Here is a 17850-nt window from a genome sequence, read left to right as displayed (position 1 = left end):
GATAGTTAAACAAAGAGAAAATGATAATAATACAGATCAGTACACAAATCTAGAAGATAAAAATCTGGAAATGTAGCACAGCAGGCTGGTTATTTAAAGTATTCTGTTTCAAACCTAGAAAAGTTTTGTTTTTAACTTGCCAGCATTACTGAATAGCATTGAAATATATTTAACAGTTGTAAGCTGATTTGTTCCTTTTTCAGATCTGCTTGTTGTTATGTTAAATCTCTTTGTATCCATTCAGCTCAAATTCAAGAGTCCGTTTTTAATTACTATTTGGCATCTTCTGCAAATATCTTATATCAGCATTTATAGAGGTTTCCTGCTATACAAGCAGCAATTATTCTACCTCTGTAAATTTAACTTTGGATTCTTTGTTGCTGCTTGTATTGAATACAATGAAATATTCTTAATACTGCCATTGGTCAGCATATATTTGAGCCATTCTTTTTGTGGATAGACCAAATGAAAAATTTAAATAGGAAATATTTCAAGTCCTCTATAATTACTGCCTTGTAGCACAATTGATTTTGTGAAATCTTTTCCTAAATAGATTCTGGTAAAATCAGCCTTTCTCAAAGGCTAATATTCTGTCTTCTTGCAACTGAAGGAATTTCATGTTAAATAATTTGTTAAGGAAACGGCTAGTGGAGCTTTCAGTCTCTCTTTTGTAAGTTTTTTCATATGTGAAATGTAAAATATAGTAATTGGTTTACAGGCTCAGATGGAGGGAAATGAGCCATTGGATGGATGATATAAGTGCACACCTTGAAGAGTTAGCAAATTGTTATTTTGTAGTTACTTTTCAAATAGAATATTTAAATAGCCATCTATTTACCAAGGACAGATAAGGAAGTGAACTATTTTAGATAGTTGAAAATGAGACTAGATACATTTCCATAGAACAGACCTATCCAGAGTTCTTCTTGATGATTGATTGCTGCCTCTATATCCTAGGAGCATTGCCTTGACCTCCTGTATTTGTGCTTCTTAGGTGCATCTGATGGGCTACCATGCTGTGGCTAGATAGACATAGGCCTAATCCAGCTCATATATTCATATTCTCCTGCTCTGAAGTCTAGATTAGCCCTGACTTCAAAGTTACATTAAACCAAAGTATTGACAAATTTCTAAGTAAGGAGTTAACCCTTGACTGATGCCCCAAATGAGAAATCCATTTAAGTGTATGTGTTGCCTGCATCTTTTCTGCGTGATTTCATCTGCAGAATCAAATTGATTTCAGTTTAATAAATGTTTCCCAAACAAATAATATATTGAGTTTCTATTTAAATTTAACCTTTAGGCCATTAATTGAACGTTAAAAATCCTAAAGCTAAATAAGTGGACTATTAAATTTCAACCCAAGTTCCTTTGATTGTTATAGTTCAATTTTAAGCTACACTATTTTGAATTATTGCTGTTACCTAGGTATCAAATCATAAAGACTTCTCATGAAATTTTTCAACTTTTCATTCTCCTAGTTTATGTGATATAAATCCATTGTGATTTATATATATGACTTTCAACAATGACAATTTAACAAGGATTTAAAACATGACAAAATGAAAATACTAAAATATAAATGATATGGCATCAATATACTGTGTAATAAATAAGAATTTTGCCTTGTGGTTTCAGGATTGTCATATTTTCTTAAAATGTGTATTTTACTAGATTCTAAGCAAATAATTATATGTTTATTTACACCATTGGCAGGTCTGGATAACCAACTTTTCTTTATTAAAAAGCAAACTTCTGATGGTATCAGAAATATTAAGGCAAGAGATAACAGTAAATCTTCTTTATGTTCTGTCTTGAGAAGCAGTTGTGCTACATGGGTGAATAAATGAATGATTGTTTTATCATCCATGTGGGTTCTTTTAGAGGATGATCTAGATCAGGGGTGTCAAACTCACAACGTCACGTGACATGTCACGACGTATCGCAACTTTTTCTCCATTGCCAGCCATGGTGTAGGCACAGTTTCAGCGTTACGCATCTCTTCCCCACAGCTATTTCTACCATCATGTTTTCAGCCTCTTTACCTATATTGAGCCTTCTTTCTGTTTATGTCTTCTTTGCATTTTGACAACAAAGGTTGATTTGATTTGATTTGATTCTTTACAAATAAAATGTAGGGATATATGGGTTCAATATTACAGTAGAAGTTACACCACTGCCATTGTATCTCATTTAGTCACTTTTTGTCAGAAGCTGTTTTTCCCCACTATCAAAAGGCACCTACCTCATGGTCACAGGAGAGATCAACTAAATTCTCAGCATAGTCTTCCAGCCCAAAGCCAACTCTACCTGCATGAAGGAGCCTTCTATTTCTTTGGCGGCATGCAGTCACATACTTATTGCACTTTTGACCTAGCAGATTGTAATCTGATGCTAATAAATCAGTCCTATCCAGGGGAAGAACAATTTTACTTTACCTTTGCTTGGACTCTATTATTTCAGAGTGCTTTACCTCCTACAGTAAGGGAATCTTATTCAACTTGACTTTAATTATTATATAATGTAACAGCTTTAGTTATTTCATTTTTATTAATATAATGGCTGGCTACAAGCCAGGAAATCTTTTGTATTTGACAAAGGATGGAAATACTTTTGTTTTTGATAGCTGGAGTTTACATTTGCAAAAACTAGGGGCTTGTAAACATAATATCAACAATCTTTGAGCAAATCATGTCTGCAGTTTCTGCCACCCTGCACCTAACAATATTTTTCACTCTTATCTAACAGTCAAAACTAATACAGGCATGGTTTGAGTTTGGTCTCTTTCCCTACCAATCTTCTTCTCTTTTGCCTGATTTCTGACTATGTCTCTCTCTATGAATCATTTTTGGGAAACTCAGAATTGGGCTACAATGATAAAAACTCCAATTTCCTCTTTGGGTTTTTTGGGGTCATTGTTTAGAATTAATGTTAAGTTGAAAGTTAATCAAGCAACTAGCTTAGGTTTTTTAACAAACATTCTAACTTTTTGATAAAGGTTTTATGTAAACTTTTAAAAAACCTAAATTTCCATAGAGTATATTCCCTACAAAAAGTATATAAACTCATTTTATGTCTGTATTAGCTATCATTTGAGATAGAGTGGATGTATTTGTCAAATTTGTACTTAAGATTCCATCCTACATCAATCCTGTTACCCCTCATTACATGATTCTAGCCCTCACTTGATTTTTTGTGGGTTTTTCTAACTTAGATCTATTTTCCAGCTGTTCAATCATATAGAAGATTCTTTGAGAATATAATAGCTGATTATGGTTTGTATATCCATCAGTAATTACCAATAATTACGATAAATTATACAGTAATAAATGTTGGAAATGGCATAAGACAGAAGGAACGTTCTGTCAGATGTGATAAACATGCAAAAAACTTTCAAAATAGTACAAAGTGCTAGCACCATTCAGAGAATCTTAAAAATCAAATTCAAAATGAAACCATTCTTTTTACTAAGCATAATTTCAGAATATATCAATAAAAACACCAGAAATTATTAAGATAATGCTCTTGGCTGTTAACATTGCACAACTTTGGGAAAAAAGACACAGTACCAAGAATATCTGTTTGGGAAGTTAAATTTCCAATATTTGATTGGAAATATGTGCAGCAAAGGTGAACCTAACAGTATATACGGTTTTTGTTGTTGGGTGTAAGCCTCTCAGAGTTTGGTTTTAAGGTGGGTGGCTATTCAAATGTTTAAAATAAATATATACATAATAGAAGTTTAATTTTAAGCACAAATGGCTTCCACATATACAGTATATGCAGCAAGATATATACAGATACTTACAAGATTCCTATAGTTTATGTTTAAAAGGCGGTAAATCAGTTGGAAATCAGAAATTAAGTATATTATTTTTAGCAGGTTTTTTTTCTCCCCCCCCCTTTTTTTTTAGGATTTATAAATAACAATATAGTGGAGCCATTGGCACTAAGCTCAAAGGTTTATACTTCTTTTTCATATCACAAAAACAGTTAAATGAACTTTGTCTAGTTTGTCTTATCTTTTATTAGTGTTATTTAGAGCATTGTATAACTTTGTCCCCTTATTGATATTATCTCTTTTGAAACTATACCTGCTTTAAATAAACAATTTGCTTTGAACTTAAATTCTAATTTTTATATATTAAATTACAATAGTTCTCTTTCTTTAATGGCAATTGGTGCCATGTGTTTTGGGAATAATCATGGATTATTTCATAATTACATTCCAGCAATAACAATACATGATGGCTTCATTCTAGTGAAGTATAGTCATCCAAAGTGTAGTGATCCCATTAATTTTCACTATTAGTTCACCCATAGCAAAGGAGATGGCCATACTTAAACTCCAAGTAGAACAAAATTGGTCATGTTCTTTCTCCTGTTGGTTATATTAGGAAAATCCTGCAAAGGATACATCGTGTGAAAATATCATGCTGTGGCAGGGGTGGGGGTGGAGAGGTGCTTTGTGGGAAATGAAAGTCATGTAAAACTAAAATGAAGGCATGACATAACATCTGTACCTCTGTTTGAGAGCTTAAGAAAAAGAAGGTGGGCTGTGTATATTATTAAACATTGTAATTATTGTTTATTTTACTTGTTGAATTATATGATTGGTAAAATAAAAGTGATTTTGGTGTATGAAGCTGATAAAAATATAAATAATGTATATTGTACAATCACACTGAATTTTAAAGTGTTGGAAGGGGCTTTTAAAAGTAATGAATTTCACTCCTAAAATTTCTAGCATCCAAACATGATCACTGTAGTTATAATATTGTGGATTAGAAAGTTTCAAACAAAGTAGCTTCCTGACATGGAAACCGTAAAGAATTTTATGTTCTAGCAAATAGTACCTATAGCAGAATGCAAAGGAAGTGGAATTCCTTTTCTCCCCTCCCTTTCCCTCTATACTCTCAGCCCTTTGCTCCCTAACTGTCTTAGGGGTTTTTTGGGGGGAGGGGGACTTTCTGTAGCAAATGGAAAAAGAAAAGGGAAGGGAAAGTTACATTGTGAGAATCCAGGCTCATTTTCATGGTGTTGAATCTTAGAATCATTGCATTTTCTGAAGAGTTTTATCCTCTATTTCCTTTGCAAATTGGAGACTATATTAAAACTTAGTCAGGAATAAGATACATTTTTTTAAATTCTAAACTTTTCTTCTTTTAAAAAATGTAGACATAGGGTATCTTTGATCCACGGGCTAAAGGGTGTTGAACACTCCAGTCTGATGTATTATGTTATGTATTATGTAACATTATCTCCAAATGTTACTATCCAAGACTCCTGTTCCCCTCCCCATTTCTAGACTGCCAGGTAGTTAACACCTAATCCTATCCCCTATGTATCAGGCACCATTGGTTTCCACTTGCAGAGTACTTTGGTGGTCCCCAATATTTTTGGCTTGGAAGCCCAATGTGGGGAGCGGGGAGAGGGGATGATTCTATCTGAGGGGTAAGTGCACATGCAAGTGTGCGCAGTCCATTTGCACAAGTGGTGCACATGCTTGTCCACCACTTGTGCAGCCCTGTTCTGAATGAGCTGTGCTCACTAGTGGGCCACAGCCCAGAGATTAGGGACCCATGCTTTGGAGCACAGAGTACCTTCCAGAAAGTTGGTGATATCTGGAGTTTGCTTTGAATGTTACATAATTTAAAAGGGTCTGTTGCTTAACATGACATTAAGGGCACTAGTCACTGAGGGAGGGAGTAGTTTCTTCTGCAGTGGCAATTCTTTCTCTTTGTAGGTAGTAAGAAAGGAATATTTGAACTAGTTTGTGTAGTGGTTAAAGCACCAGGCTACTATTTGGAGACTGGGTTCTCGTTCTTAGATGTGAAAGCCAGCTGGGTATCTTTGAACACTCTCCTTCTCAACCCTAGGAAGACAGTAGCAAAGAATTTGCAGTAATGCTACCAAAAAAAACTGCACAGGTTTGTCCATATTTTATGGCTAGGGAATGAAATTCCAAAAACTTCACCATTAAGAACTAAACAGTCATAATGTAAAAGAAAGGAGACTCTGTAATAATTTAAAAAAAATGATAAGAACTAAAACAATATTGTGAAGAGAATATTGATAAAATGTCTTAAGTTCATATATATCACTATAATGATCCGTAATTGTGCAGTTATTAACATGGACTAAAATTCTTACACCTTGGCAGGATCTATTGTGATGTAATAAATCCCTTGTCCGTAGTGATTAGCAGCTATTCACATATAATGAGCAGGGACTGTGAATCAGGAAAGAAACAGAGATGTTACCTTGACATTTGTGGCTCCTCATTAGTAATCCATTGTAAAACCAACTTCTTACTGTGTTGATACATTATTTCATCAGAGCAAAAGTGTTCTCACCTTCATTGCTGTCCCATTAGACTAACCTATTGGTGCAGATTATGTAAAATTGATAACCTTGGTGGATGGATATAAGAACAACAACAACAAAAACCACAATAAAAGGGACCTTGGAGGTCAACTAGTCCAACCCCCTGCTCAGGCAGGAAACCCTATACCATTTCAGACAAATGGTTGTCCAGTCTCTTCTTAAAAACTTCCAGTGTTGGAGCATTCACAACTTCTGGAGGTAGGCTGTTTAAGATATTTTGACTGTTAATAGCTAATAATATGTATTTCTTATCTAACTCCAAAGATATAACCCCCTTCTCTACTGTGATCAGTACAGAAAAGTGTAAGCACTGTGAACTTGGTGCTATAGCAATGTCAGAAGGAAAACTCTGATGGGATAAAACAAAATAAGCTGGGCATAAGGTAACATCAATATTATACAGTATAAACAGATAGTTGTGAGGTCATTCAAATCAGTTAGAAATTGCAAGTGAAGGTAAATCAGTGTGGTCCTCTTTCAGATTTAAGAGCACTCTTTTAATTAGAATAACAGATTACTAGCACAGTATATTTCATGTATGCTCCTGAAGTGTGTGTAATTTGAGATTGGTGTCTGCTTACTTCTCCAAATATTAGTTGACATGGTAAATAGTGAAAAATTCTGCATACTCCAAGTTTTTGGTTATCTTTAAGAAAAAAATAATTTTGTAGAATTCATTCTCATGTTTGTGTGATAGATTGAATATATCATCAAATATATTGATTGTCAATGTTAAATGTCTGGAGATTCTCAGTCATCCAGATCATAGTTGTCGTAAAGGTGCTTTAATTATTTTCAAAAGGCAACTGGACTGTTTTTTCTTTGCTTCTTATCCAAGAAGCTTCATCAGTTGTGATGGTGGAGGGAATGGAAGGATAGGTATTGACAGTTGGGACTGGATAGTGGGAGACGGAAAAATAGGACCACACATAACCACCCCCCCCCGCCATCACAACTGATGAAGTTTCTTGGATGAGAAGTGGAAAGTTTTATTCTTCTTCCTTAAGGAAAAAACAGTCTAGTTCCCTTTTGAAAAAAAAGGTGCATCTTTGTGTCAATGTTAAAGTACCACTTTCCTTTAATACTATCTTTTTTGCTGTCTTATCTTTCTGATATATGCTTCATTTAATCCTCCATGTTTCTGTCCAGCTAAATTTATTCTTTTTATCCCAACTGAATGGTGGAAAGGCCTTTTGTAAAGAGCTCAGGATTCTGTGTATTTGATCATTAGCAGGACAAATAGAACAGTACCAAATTTGATATGGTTGAAGATGCCAGCAAAAGTAAAGTCATGTTTGAAAATGGGTTGAATTGGGCTGGGAAGAAAAAAAAATTCCAAATTTATCAATATTCCTATGGGAAAGGCAGTTGAGCACTGAGTAAACATTGTCAATTGCTCCATGTTAAGCTCCTTCCTCCAGGTCATGGGACACAGAACATATGCAACTCAATCTTTATTTTCATTGTACATCCATACAAACCCAAATGCAACATGAAGAGACAGCAGAAACCACATGCGCAAGCATGCAGAGGCAATACATTTACAGCTAATCCTTGATTTACAACCAACTGTTTAATGATGGTTACAACCCATCCTCAAAGTTATAACTATCACACCACCTTTGTAATCAACCAGCTTATATTTGCAACAGCTGCAATATTTTGCAGTCACATAATCACAATTTGCAACCTTCCCAGTCAGCTTCTAACAAGCAGAATAAATTGGGGAAGCCAGATTTGCTTAACAACTCTATGATTCATTTAACAATTGTGTGATTTGCTTAAAGTAGCCAAAATAAAAAATGATCATAAAATAGGGGCTAGTCACATGATAACTCATTTAATTACCTTATCATTTAGTGACCAAAATTCCAGTCTCAACTGTGCTCATAAGTCAAGGACTACCTGTATACCATTCTAATTAGACCCTCATTTATATTTCTGCTCAGTTAGGGGCAACATGTGCACCCATCCTGATTACCTTTCACAATACACACTGAAGCATCTACCTATTCCAATCATCATAGATCCACACAGATGCAACATGTTACTTTACATAGAAAATGCAAGCATATCCTCAAATAATATTTAATAAGCCCCTGAATGGCTTTATGTACTTTTCCAAAACATCCAAATATGAGCATGCAACCTCTGAAAATCTAGAACACTGCAGTATTGTCTAGTTTGTATCTGGGCTAAAGCTGAATAACGTTAGCAAATCGCGGTCACATAGCATCATGTTTTAATCACTGTAATTCACTTAACAACCACTGACAAACTGATGTCATACATCAGGTGCAGTCATATGACATTTAATTTTACAAATGCATCAGTCAGCAATGGAACTGCTGATCCCAATTGTGGTTGGTAAGTGAGGACTACCTGTATACTGTTGTAAGAAAAATATTCCTTTTTAATAGGATCTACAAAAAAACCTAGAATAATTATGATGCTACTGGATTATAGATATTCTCTGTAGAATGAAAGATATATGAGATAGAGAGTAAGGAATCCTCTCTTCTGCCCTAAGTAGTTTCTTTGGTACAGTTGAGAATCTACCATCTATATGATATCCTAAAGACGCTTTTTTAAGGAGGCAACTGGACTTCTGAGCTGAAAAATCTTCTTGGATGAGAAGCGAAATGTCTTCAAAGAAAAAACAAGAATGTCCAGTTGCCTCATGACAAAAAACATCTTTGGGACAGCTATGACCTGGATGACTGAGAATGTCCATAGACATCTACAGAATATGATAATCGTTGTAAATTAATCATTTTTTTTCAGTAAGTTCAAACCATCAGTTGACCTTCCCCATGAATTTTAATTTTATCTTCAGCAGTTCACAGATAGGTATCAGAACATTTTAGGTGTTGTTGCATACATAAGACATAAACAGGAAATTTCCCCTGCTACCAAAACTTAATCTGGAATGGGATTAAATGGAAACCAGAAGCTGGAGAATGGAAAACTGTCAGTACAAACCTCAGGAGTCATGTAGGGAAGGAATCATTTTTTCTCTATTCAGATGGGTAAACTAGCAAAACTTTACAGCTTTAAGCTTTCCTCACAAAAGGAGTCAAATTGGTGACTGAAGCAATAGCTGTGGTTCAGGTCAAACAGAAGAGAAACCAAGGAAGAAAAGTACTGAGCTTTAAAGGGGCTCTTGCCTCCAGTCAACTTGAGCTGGATGTGTTTGTTGCTGCATTTGAGACACTTGAAAATTCTGTGAAAAAGATGCATTTTCAGGAAACAACCTCCGAAAAGGCAAACCTATCAATGATATCCTGTGAATTAAATGAGGACTCTTTCAATGCCTCATTGTAAAAGAAAGCCTTGCATCATATAGCTTGTGCCTCTGTACAGAGCAGCGGTTCTCAACCTGTGGGTCACGACCCCATTTGGGGTTGAACGACCATTTTACGGGGGTCGCCAAACAACGCGATCTGCCATTTTTTCCCCTCAGGGGGCGATGCCACGCATGCGCGCCGCACATGGGGGCGGCGCCACGCATGGGGCGGAGCCGCGCATGCACGCCGCACATGGGGGCGGAGCCGTGCGTGCATACTGCGCATGGGGGCGGAGCCACGCATGCACGCTGCGTGTGGGGCGGGGCCACGCATGCACACCGTGCATGTGCGGCGTGTCCTTATGACCGGGGTCGCCGTATAAAAAGGTTGAGAACCACTGGTATAGAGAATACAATGCTGGCTCAAGTACATCAAAAGGGAGCTGAAAAAAATCGCAATAGGCTAAGATAAATTTAGGACAAATTGATCTATTGATTCTCCTAGTTAAGCAGGAATTTGAACTTAGATGTGCCTTTTTATCAGATTGACAAATATGGCTAGCAAATTTTAGAAATTTTCAGCTTTTACTTATAGCAATTTTTTTTTAAGGCAGAGTCTCTTTGAATAATTTGAAATGTTTTCCCCAGGTTTTTTGTTGCATGGGCTGAAGGAGACAGGTCCATCCTCCTATGGACCTGTCTCCTGTGTCTGGTCTTGTTATGTCAGTTCTCTCTTCCTTTACTTTCTCAGCCTCTCAACAATCTCTTTTGCCCCTTTGTTTTGTCAATAGCAACAAAAGTTTCCAGGGGCTTAAATTAGAATGCTAATTTAATGCATAGGTCAACCATTAGCTAATTTTGGGACTAGCTCTAGGAAGGTTTGAAATTCAAGTTCAGCCATTCGGCTTGTTCAATGGTCAGTTGGGCTTAATCCACCCTGCCTTTGTAAGACATTATTGTGGAGGGGGGAAACAAGGCAGAATGTAAGTTTAATTTATATTTAATTTAAATATTTATTTATTTTTAAATTATGGAAAGGCTGAAGCCTTAATGAACTGGATTAATTGGCCCTGAATTAATACAATCTGCAAATATAGCTCTATATTGGCCACCTCATATTGCCCTCAAAAGAAAAGCCCTAGGGCAGTACAAAGCCGTGGGGGGGCAGGTTTTCAGGAAATCTGGAATGCTTGCAAATTAAGAATTCTCGAATGCTTGCAAACCCTGTGTAGTGCGTACTCCTGGTGTCATCTTAATATACTGTATTACTAAATATGAATGTTCATCTTACTTTGTTCATATTTATGTTCCAGTTTGACAAATACATTGTTGTCTAAAATCCTCTTTCTAAAAATCTAAAACAAATCTCTTTTGAACACAAGAGTCCAGATATGATTTGACAATTACATAAAAGCTTGGTGTAGTTTCTACTTCTATCGGTTCATTTGTGAGGGATGATATACAAAGTGTATCTAATGTAATCTCTCTTTAAAATCGAATTAACTATCCTTTTGATATCCTAAATTCCTTTTTTGACTATTTTGCATTCCTGTAGAATTGCCTGTCTGCCTGCCTGCTTCAGCTGGATAATCATTTTTCTTGTTTATCTCTAATCCTTTTAATATTTCCTTCCTGCCCTTGTGTCACTGTACAGTACTTCTATTGTTTGGCATCAGTTTCAGTGACAGCTGTAGTTGACCTCCAAGTGGAAGAAAGGTGTTTTGTATTAGATTTTAACAATATAAAAGGATGTAAGATTTTAGAAAACATGAAACCATGTTTTAATCACAATATGAATGCACAATTTAGCAAATATTAGAGCTGTGCAAATTCTTCAAAAGAGGAGAGTATAGGAAACTCCCTTTTTGATTATTAAAGCAGCCATGCTTTTTTCCCAGGCTGGTGCAGTTTTGAAAATTGCTCCCTGTTGTCACTGTAAATGCACACCCCCTTTGCTTTGAGAAATAAATTCCATTCCAAAGAACTTTTTCCAAAGGATTTAGTACAGCCCTGATAAATATTGCCTGTTATTACAGGTAATCCTTGATACATGTCCATTCATTTAACATTAGTTCAAAGTCACAATGGCTCTGGAAAAAGTATTTTACAACCTGTACTCACACGTAAGGCCATTGCCCCACCCACCACCATACAGTTCTGTGATCACAATTCAGGCACTTGGCAACCAATTCACATTTACGACCATTTGCATTATCCTTCAATCATATGATTGCAATTTGTGACATTTTTTTGCTGGTTTAGGGAAATTGGATTGACTTTTCAACCATGGTAAAAATAGTCACAAAATCAGGTTCAGTCATGTGATTACTCACTTTACAACCTCCGTGACTATGATAAAAATTCCAGTCCCAAATGGGGTTGTAAGTCGAGGACTACTTCTGTGCATATTTAAAATATGCATAAGCTATGCAGTGTTTTAATAAACATTATTTTATTTCATAAATACTATGATGAAACAAAAATGTTCCAGATAATAAAATGTAATATGAAATCATTGAACATCTATCTTACTGGCAATTCTTGCATGTTGTACATTAGCTAGCATGTCAAGTTTGGTCAAAGATTTAGATTTCAGAGCTAGAATAAGCAAATTATATTTTTACTGTAAACACAACTTAAACTAGTAAATGTTCAGTAACTCTTATGCCTTTTCTAAAATATTTGATATATTTACATATAGCCTTCCAATCATTTTGTTGGAGATACACCAGTTGTTTATTAAGATTATTTCCCAATAATTTTCATTGACAAAAATTGTCAATGTGATTTGTCAATTGTGGTACGTTATTTGAATTTGTAACTTTTATTTTTCGTTGCTGGTTTCAGACTAGTCGAAAAGCAATTCTTTGTGCATGTAAACTAGTTTTTAAATTAGATATGCTCCAGATATGAATAAATATTTGTTGTTGTTTTCCTGTTCTGTACTATGCAATATGAGCATCCTCAAGAGTTACAAGAGAAGAAAAATATGAAAAATGGTAATCCAGATGGAGTAGCCCTATGGACTGTGTATTGCTCTCAGGCTGAAAATTTTATGTCTTTTTTAACATTTTATGTCTTTCTTCTTTTTTTTTTTGTCCATCAGTATTTTAGCTTAATTTTTCTGTGGATGATGTCTGAATTTTCATTTTATTTCTATTATACAGTATGTGCAACTTTTCTTGTTCCTTGATACTGTTTCTGAAAGTCTAGCATTGGATAAAGCATTTCTGACCATTATTTCAGATCTTTTTTTGTCCTGGTTTTTGGTTTTTACTATTTTATTCTTTCAGTGAAGGCAGTCCGTGCTATATAATAAAGAGATCAGCAAATCATAGGATATTTGTTGTTCCTTGAGAAATACCTTAGAACCTCCATATCATTAACAGTAAAAATCACTGACAATGCAGTAAAGATAGGAGTAAACTAGACTTATGCTAGAGAAAGGAGTGATGGTTTCTTTCTGTAAGGTTAGAAGCAAATTAAAATAGCTATGATAATCTCCAAATTACAGGCAGGACAGTAGCATTTGTGAGAAACAAGTGGAAAGAGAAAGATTCTCAGGGCAGCTGTTACATGCCTTCAAAACTATGAGGGGCAGAGCAAAGAGTCCTTTGAAACATGGCACAGGTAGGAAAAAGATATAGTGGTTGCCTGCCATGCAGACATAGGTCTAACCATTTCATCTGAGTTCACTAGTTTGCAGTAAAGTTTTTATCTGGCCACACTGTGTCAAGAAGCTGAGAGATTTGTGCAAAGTTCAAAACCAGTTAAGCCTTATAAAGTAGGAGATTGCAGATATATAGCCCAGGCCTCAATCAGGTGGCCAGATAACATGGAAACCTCTAAAATGCAATGAGACTTGAACACTTTTGACAAATGAAAAAAAATTATTAGCTAAATCAGTTGCAAAATAGTGAATACATTGTAAAAATTAAGTAATAATTTAATGAGGACAATATGTAATCAGCTAATTTTTACAATCTTTATACTTTACCCTAGTCCATTCCGTTCCTAAAGTAGCACTTAACACTAATGCAGGGTGATAATAGGGAACAAAACCACAATCAGATTACCGAAGAAGGTAATCAAACTCCCAGAATTAATTTTTTACTACAGTCTTTACTACAATCTTTTTACAACATCTTTCATAAGATATTGAGAGGAATCTGCAGTGTCACTATTGTTCTCAGGAGACAAATGGAAAGAAGAAAGGAAATACAATTTAGTCACTAAATGATAACAAGTAAACACTTCCTTATAACATTTCCAATTAAATGTTCTTAACTCAATTGTGAAATTGTTGCTGTATTAAATAAATGTTTTGAGGTTATCATGCAAAATTAATTGGAAATAATTACCCTCAGCGTGCATGAACACTTCACTAAAATCCTAAGTATTATGCCCCATTAAAAAGTTGCAGGATTTTTCCAGACCATTTTTCAGCTAATGTTTACTAAATGTTTGCTCAGATACTTATGAGCTGCAGATGGTGGCCGTAGAAGGAAGGGTAGGACAAAGTTATTTCTCAACTAGTTAGTAATGTTTAGCTCTGTGGTCAGAATTGTGCTCAAGTCTTTGCCTTTCCATTTTCTTGATGGGTTCAGCACTGCACAACTGAAATAAAAAGGATACACTACCCCACTAATTATTCCTAACTATTCTACAAGGAGGCATTGATATATTATTGTTTATACAATAATGGGTTTATTAATGCATCAAGTTATTTAAAAAGATTAAACAGTGTAATAATTATGCTTCTTTGAAAAACTAAATATTGTAATAATTATGCTCTTTTTGATTCACCTCCCAGTTATAAGGAAGATCCAGCACTTGCTCTAGCAAAGATGACAGTAGTAGACATTGCATGAGGGGTTAAGCTAATAAAAAGTTGGGTATAGAGAGAGAATAGCTGCATCTAACTTGTGAATTGACAAAAGTGAAAACAGAAAACCAGAAATAATGCAAGTTATTTAAAGTTTCTGAGAATTATGAAGGAGTGTGCTGCAAGCTGTGTGATAACATCCAGTGCCGCTGATTATATGAGCATTATTTGCATACCATTTTACAAAGTATGTTTTATTAGCAACAATTACTATGCATTTGTTTTCAAGTAGGTTTTAAAACACTGCATGCTTTGTATGGGAAAGAAAAAATTGCAATTATTAACTACTACTAACACCATAAGTGGCCTATATTAGTTGGTAGCAGAGTGGTCTTCTGGATTCTTACAGACAGATGTGATAAGCTGCTGTTCTCTATTGATTATTCTTTGATAGACAGATAGAGAATGTAAGCCATTTTGTATCAATGGGAGAAACATTAGAACAAGATCTGAATCAAACTAGAGAGACTATTCAACTATTATACTGCATTGGCTTATCTCACTAGCTATTTGTCCTTGCTGTGAACCTTTGATTTCCCAAATCCTGTGAATGTGGAAACAGTAATGGGGAAAATTCTCATGATTAAATCTGTGGATGCCTCTTCATGTTAATCCAAGACTACTGTAACAGAAAATGGTTTATTTATTCCTAATCAGCTTTAAGTATTTTGTTTTAAGATGGAGAATACCTAATGTGAAACAAAGGAAAATTAATAAATTGTCAAAAAAGGAATTAAATTTTAACAACTTTTATGCTCAAATAAGCAGCATAATTTCTTTTACTCTGCTGCCATTGTTCAAACCTATTTAATCCGTTGACTTAAAACAATTATATGATCTTGTGGAATGTGACAAAAAGTTATTGTATCTGTTTGCATATGAAAAATTGCATTATCTACTTGATTTTAATAGGTTATTTAGCCTGCTGCAGTTTTTATTGCTTTTAGTATGAGTTTTATTACTGGTTTTGTTGGTATTTTTGAGACAGTTTGGTCTAATGGTTAAGACACCAAGCTAGAGAGCAGTGAGTTCTCCTCCTGCCTTAGCCATGAAAGTCAGCTAGATGACTTTAGGCCAGTCACTCTTTCTCAGATCAATACACATCAGAGTTTGTTGTGAGGAAAATAGGAGGTGGAAGTTGTGCTGGATAAGTTTGCCACCTTGAGTTATTTCTAAAAATAGTAAAGGCCAGATACAAATAAAAATATAAATAAATAAATTAAAAATATTTTGTATTATTGTTTGAAATAGTAGCTTTTTTATGAACTTCTGCTAAAATGAAAGTTATTAAAATAATAACTAAAGAACTAATTTAAACTCTTCCATCGGCTGAGACCAACATTTCTGAGAAACCTGATTCAGTTCACAGTAAGCCTTGTGCCAATACGCTTTTTGCAAGGAACCCCCCATGTAGTAAATGGTTGCAATTCAAATAACTCTCACCTATAATCCACCTGGAATTTTTTTTCAAAAAGATTTTAAGGAATAATGTAGTCTTCACTAAGAAATAGACAAATAGTCTAAATATGTAGAGACTTGGCTAGGCTTCTGTCCTTAAGACAACCAAATATTTTTAGTGTTCTGTGTGATCATTGTCTTCATCTCTATAAGGAGTACAAGTGATTATCTTGTCTCATGGAATTTTGATTCAGGATATTTTTTGTAAGAAAAAAAATCAAGCAGGCAAACATGCATCTTTAAGGAAAATGTTTATTAGAAATATCCCTTGTAAAACCATCTTCTTTATGAACTTTTCTGTTCTTCAAGAATCACTACTGCATTGTAAGCTGGCTGGGTAGGTGGCATTATTAAAAAGAAGAAGAACTTTTAAAATATGTATGCACGACTTTTTGTCACTGTGAAGCTTCAAATATCAGGTAATATCTTCCTGACACACGCTTACTCTCTTGCTTTCAGAAGAAAAACCGGACTGCTCCAAAGCACGTTGTGAAGTGCAGTTTTCTCCACGCTGCCCAGAGGACTCTATTCTGATTGAAGGCTATGCTCCCCCTGGAGAATGCTGTCCTCTTCCAAGCCGCTGTGTTTGCAATCCTGCAGGATGTTTGAGGAAGGTCTGCCAACCCGGCTATTTGAATATATTGGTTTCTAAAGCATCAGGAAAACCAGGGGAATGCTGCGATTTCTATGAATGTAAACCAGGTAAGGTGTACTCTTCTTTTCTGTCCCATCCTGATCAGTTTTTCCAAAGCTTATATATAATTTAATATGGACTCTTATATATGCCTGTTCCCACTATTGAAACAAAAGACTTCTAGACCAACATTTCCATATCACATTGTTTAAAACACAAAAACCCTAATAATAAAGTTCCTACCAATTAAATGAGGCAGATATTTAAAATATGGCTGGCCTGAAAGTTTGACTATGTCAGAATTGTTCAGTCTTTGAGAGGATTCTCAGAAACGGGGGGGGGGGAACATAGTGAAAGATCAGATGAGGAAGCAGGCTATTAACCTGTGTATTGACATATAAATTCATGAGGTAGTCAGATAGTCTTTTTGTTGGTTCAGAAAAAGACAGATTGCAGTGTGTAGTGATTGTAATTTGTCTTTGAAATCATCTTTAAAACAATCTGAATCCATGAGTTAGTCAGACTGGAAAAAAAATCCAGCTATGTATTCTAGTTTTGTGCTGAGGTTGCAGAGAGGTTCCCAATGTTCTTGCAAAATGTTTGTTCTAAACACAGCCACACAGAGTAATGATTTTATTATTTTATCACCTTTATCTGTATAATAGAAAATACAGTCTGAAGAATATATATGGCTAGATTATGATAGTATTTATAGTCTGAGAAGTATTCTCAACTGTTTGAAAATATACCATAGGCGTAACGACAGTTGCTTACATTCTGGCCCTTTAACTAAATAAAATATAGTCATTGGAATTAAATATTTTGGAAACTCAAAAGAACTGAGTAAAAAAAAAAAATGAGTCACTGTGACGTAGTAGTTGTGGTTAACACTACAAGTTGCCATTGAGGAAAATCAAGTCCATTTCAGCCATGAGGGCTCATTGGGTGACTTTGGCTCAGTCACTGTGATGGAATGTAGTGAAGAGGTGGATTCCCAGGAAGGAAGGAGTATATTCTAGAGAAGTAAAAGGCAATTCAGTCTGAATATTACATGTGAGAGAAGGAAAGTAAACACAGCCCCTCCCTGATAGTTATGGACTCTATGATAGATGCAAATGGTACAGCATTCAGTTTTGCAAGATTTTGTTTATAGATATGAAACAGTTAAAGAATTCAGTTTGGAAGAATCTGCACATGTCA

The 17850-nt window shown here is 35.1% G+C and overlaps 1 protein-coding gene across 3 annotated transcripts in view; it reads left to right on the top strand.

Annotated features, from left to right (window-relative positions):
- CRIM1 (cysteine rich transmembrane BMP regulator 1) overlaps positions 1–17850 on the top strand; it is a 148707-nt gene that overhangs the window by 63643 nt on the left and 67214 nt on the right. For all 3 annotated transcript variants that reach the window (XM_039353321.1, XM_039353322.1, XM_039353323.1), the window contains one exon: positions 16476–16718. In XM_039353321.1, the coding sequence (XP_039209255.1) occupies positions 16476–16718 (243 nt within the window). The remainder of the gene's footprint in view (positions 1–16475; positions 16719–17850) is intronic.

This window comes from Crotalus tigris, unplaced genomic scaffold (assembly GCF_016545835.1).
Source record: "Crotalus tigris isolate CLP2741 ecotype Arizona unplaced genomic scaffold, ASM1654583v1 scf7180000018511.580666, whole genome shotgun sequence".
Classification (NCBI taxonomy): domain Eukaryota; kingdom Metazoa; phylum Chordata; class Lepidosauria; order Squamata; family Viperidae; genus Crotalus; species Crotalus tigris.
The sequence above is the reverse complement of the archived record's forward strand: the minus strand, read 5'-3'. Positions and strand labels throughout refer to the sequence as shown.